Genomic DNA, 4,274 nt, shown 5'->3' with positions numbered 1-4,274 from the left:
CTGAAGAATGGATGTACAAAATATAGTATGTCCATACAATGCAATATTAGCCAAAAAAAGCAATGAAGTGCTGATATATGCCAGTATATGGATGAATTCTGAAAACATGCTAAGAAGCCAGACACAAAAGGCCACATATTATAATATTACATTTATATGAACTGTCCAGAACAGGCAAATCCACAGAAACAGAGGTAGATTAGGGGTTACCAAGGACTGGGTCATAGGAGAAATGCAAAATGACTTCTAATGAGTATAGGGTTTCTTTTTTGGATATAAAAGTGTTCGAGAATTAGTGATATTTGCACAACCTTGTGAATAAACTAAAAACAACTGACTTGTATGAATTAAAAGGGTGAATTTTATGGTATATACATGATATCTCAATTAAAAAAAGAAAAAATTCAGGGTATGGACCACTGGACTTGGGATACTTTCTACATACAAGAGACAGTCAATAAAATTAGCAAATATTTCACACTGGGATTATCCCAAAAACAATGTGCAAGTATAACTAACAGTAAAAAGATTTTTTAAAATATTTGCAAATAGAGTAAAGATAATTTGGAGGGTAGTAATGGCAAGTCTTTAACTTGAAACTACAAAAAATAACAGCTTTGTTTACTCACATCTACCCAATATCCAGATTCCATTCAGCAGACAGGTGGACATAAAGGAAATACGAATCAAGAGAGAAGTTCAGAGGCACATCAAAACAAATCAAGCCCCTCTGCTGAGCTTTCAGAGCCAGTTTGCAAGGCAGGAAAAAAAACCAATCTCATTATTTTATATATACCTTTATTTGTGGCAGAAAATATTCTTTTCTGTTTCCAAATACCAAATCCAACCTCTAAAGGATGAAAATTTCTCAAAACTAAGGGGACTCAATGAATGAACATGCCACTGACTTTAGGCAACTTCGAAAATGAGTTTTGTGCAATGGAATAAGGTACAACCTCCAAATGAGCTTACTTAGAAGAGACACTGCTGTGGATAACAATATTGTCTCTGCCAAGGTGATTTAAAAAAACAACCAACATCATTATTGTAGAATTTTACAATGGAATCCTTAAATAAAGGAAACATTCTTCTCCTGAGCTAAGGAGAGAGGTGTGTTGCAAACCCCAAGTGCCTAACAAAGAGACTCCACTTTTTAACCTGCATTAGAAAATCCAACAATCTATCTGTGCAAACTTATCACCCATACATTTCCTACACCAATCTTGGACTGCAGTTTAAACAGACAACTCACACTTGTCCTTTTGTACTTTTGCTTATTTGTTTCACGTGACAGGAATGCCTTCTCCATTTTCATCAGAATGAAGCAAAAATCCACCACCTTCTTCATGAAGCCTTTCTTTATCATCTCAAGTGATTTCTTTCACTTCCAAACACCCCCCAGCACTTGCTTTCACTATTGTATGGCACATTTTGCCTTGTACTGAATACACTATATTTTTTCTAAGGACTAATAAAAGTTCTTGAATGTTAAGGCAGCTTCCCCAATATCTTTGTTTGCCCACAGTGACTAATACAAGACAGATGCTTAATAAATATTTAAATAAAGTAATTATGTACTTACCTAACTGCCTTTCGACCCTAAAAACAGCACTAGTACAAGTAGCTAAGTGATTAGGCAAGTACTCAGAAGTGGCAAGTCCCCACAGACATTGAATACCTAATTCTCACTCTGGAAGGAATTCCAGGCCATCCTGTGTAACCCCATAAGGCTAAAAAAAATGGCATTATTCAGATGCTTCCTAGAACTGCTCCAGCTATAAGCATATTTGAGGGAATTAGGGCAATTTGAAATAACTCTCTGTTAAGTCAGAGACTCATCCTGCTATCCTTTTTCCACCAAGTTAGAGCTAAGCTGAAATAATCACAACTTCCCCTATGTTGTGAAGGGCTTTTCGAGAATATAGCAAAGATGAGGAGCAGCCAAGCAATAGGTTTCATCATATTAGGCAACAGAGAGAACCTCCATCTTCCCAGAATGGAATATCATTCTAGTCCCAGAGGACTCAATAATCACCTGGTTACCAAATATCCATCTTGATCATAATCACTGCCTGAACCTGCTAACTCCAATTCCACTAAAACCTAATAATGGAAACACAAACACCTTCACTTCCACCTCTACAGTCCTGACCCTCAACCCCCTCCAAAAAATAAAGTAGAATGGAGTATTAGATTTTGGAAATGAGTGAGAATTCACTTTCAATCCAAAGACTGCTATAAATTATTACTTTGGAACCAAATGACCCTAAAGTATTAAGATAATCAGTAAAGAGAATCAAATAGAAGAAGGTTAACTGTTCAGAACCAATCCATTAAAATAAAAGAGGAATTATTACATTTGCTAGTGACAAACAGAGTTGCCTTTTGGATTATACATAAATAAGAATCATTGCCACTGCTCTATATATAGAAAGTTAACACTACATTTGACTTACTTAGAACTCTTTTCCTAAAGAACAAAATTACATACAATAGAAAAGAAAATATGAGACGCAACTGATTTTAGTTGGGAGACTATCAACTATATATTACTGCTCAGACTAAAATACTGATCTGCACTCTGGACTCTAATCTCCTGAACTTTACTACCTCGAAAGTGGATATTTGGAGTTAACAGAATGCTTTTAAAGAAAACTGATTACTAGATTAAAATTCTCCCTCAAAAAAAGAATCTAAAATTTGATATTCAATTCAAATACTTACAGAAGGATTTTATTAGTTAAAAAAAAAAACCCAAAATCAAAAAACAAAAACGTCTTGTCAAGCAGCAGTAACTCGCCACTAACACTAAGCAATGACTGATAAAAAGGGGGCCTGAGGCAAAAGGCAAGGATTCAAAGCAAAAAGAATCAGAATAAGATAAACAACCATCTAAACTAAAGCAACAGTAATTTAAGAAATCTATAGGGTTATAGTTTTCAATTTCAAAATCTTTTAAAAACTAAAAAGCCCTACTGAAAAAAAAGACCAATCATTTAAAAAGTGAAACAAATACAAGAACTAAAAATTCTTCGAAATAATTTCAGGATTTTGTATTAACTTACAATTCTGAAAACTCATTAATTTCATGATTCTCAAAACCTCTACATGCCTTATAAGGTCTCATATGATAGTTACAAATAACACGTAATTCAATAAGTGCTAAAGCTGATGTAACATTTTAGCAAACCTAAGATAGGTTTCAAAGAATAAAACAAGCAGAGACAGAGCAGAGTAAATGATAACTAATAACCAAAAGGCTGATTCCTGGACGGCAGAGCTGGGCTGGGATTGGCAGGAGGGAAATTTTCAAATATATCCACAAGACAAATTACACCAAAAAACGCATTCATACTTTTATTATTTACACAACTATATGTTTTAAAATATACTTTTAACCTGTGGACAACCAAAGTGATATCAGATACTGTAAAGCATTGTTGCCTATATTAATTTTGATAGTACAGTCTAAACCCTTAACAAAATTCACATACATTTTCATAATGAAACACCACAGAAATGGAAAGGTTTATATTCTCTAACTAAAGGTTACCTTATTTTTCACTTGTTTAAAGTTTCAGTTCTGTTTTTTAATCTATTATAGAAAATAACCCTTGTGGGACATTGTAAAGGGCATACCCTCCTGTCAAGCCAGAAAGCTCAAACACAAAGACACTGAGCTAACCAAGTGCTGTAATTCTTCCAAACTGAGCTTCTCCACACCCCCTCTACCCTTCCCCCCAACAGATATGTCTATTAAATCAGTGTCTGTTCTCCCCCTCGCACAACAAAGAGAACTTCTCACCGCATGAAATTGCCGCTGAATGGACACCAGAAAGCAGGATTTGCATAATTCCTTCCAACGAAACCCTGTCGGGAAGGAGGGGATGAGGGGCCCAAGCGAACGGAAAGAATCTCCTAGATTCTGTTGGGAAGACCAAGATCATTCCCCACAGGGGGGATGGGGGGCGGTTTGGAATTCTGGGCCTCCCCGAGGACTGGGCGTGGGGGACGGAGGACGACAAGAGACATTTCCCCACACATTAGCAGCACCGAAGCAAAGATGGGGAAATAACAATGCTGGAGCACAGGAGAGTCAGACACAGGACGGACTGGGGCTAGGGGGCGGCGGGCGGGGCGGAGACACCACACGGGCCACTTACTTTTTGGAGGGGGGTTAAATATATGAGTTAAGCCCTTATGGTCCCGCCGGCCGCCGCACAGAGGGAAACGGGACCTTGGGAGAGAAAAACAGACAAAACACACAGTGTGAG

General features: G+C 37.0%; 1 protein-coding gene across 16 annotated transcripts in view; it reads right to left on the bottom strand.

The window, feature by feature from the left end:
- The window catches only part of LCOR (ligand dependent nuclear receptor corepressor), a 138,594-nt gene that overhangs the window by 133,173 nt on the left and 1,147 nt on the right, over positions 1 to 4,274 (bottom strand). For 12 of the 16 annotated variants that reach the window (XM_089897978.1, XM_089897969.1, XM_089897971.1 and 9 more), the window contains exon 2: positions 4,164 to 4,237. Coding sequence is in view for 6 of the 16 variants with exons in the window: in XM_022569167.3 (XP_022424875.1) it covers positions 4,164 to 4,237 (74 nt within the window). In the remaining 10 variants the exon portion in view is untranslated. Of the gene's footprint in view, positions 1 to 3,805; positions 3,871 to 4,163; positions 4,238 to 4,274 lie in introns of those variants that run through there. The other 4 variants (XM_022569170.3, XM_089897966.1, XM_022569171.3 and 1 more) reach the window with 2 other exon arrangements.

Source organism: Delphinapterus leucas, chromosome 16 (genome assembly GCF_059928025.1).
Source record: "Delphinapterus leucas isolate spDelLeu-1000000601 "Yukka" chromosome 16, BTC_Dleu_Yukka2, whole genome shotgun sequence".
NCBI classification, from domain to species: Eukaryota; Metazoa; Chordata; class Mammalia; order Artiodactyla; family Monodontidae; genus Delphinapterus; species Delphinapterus leucas.
The sequence above is the reverse complement of the archived record's forward strand: the minus strand, read 5'-3'. Positions and strand labels throughout refer to the sequence as shown.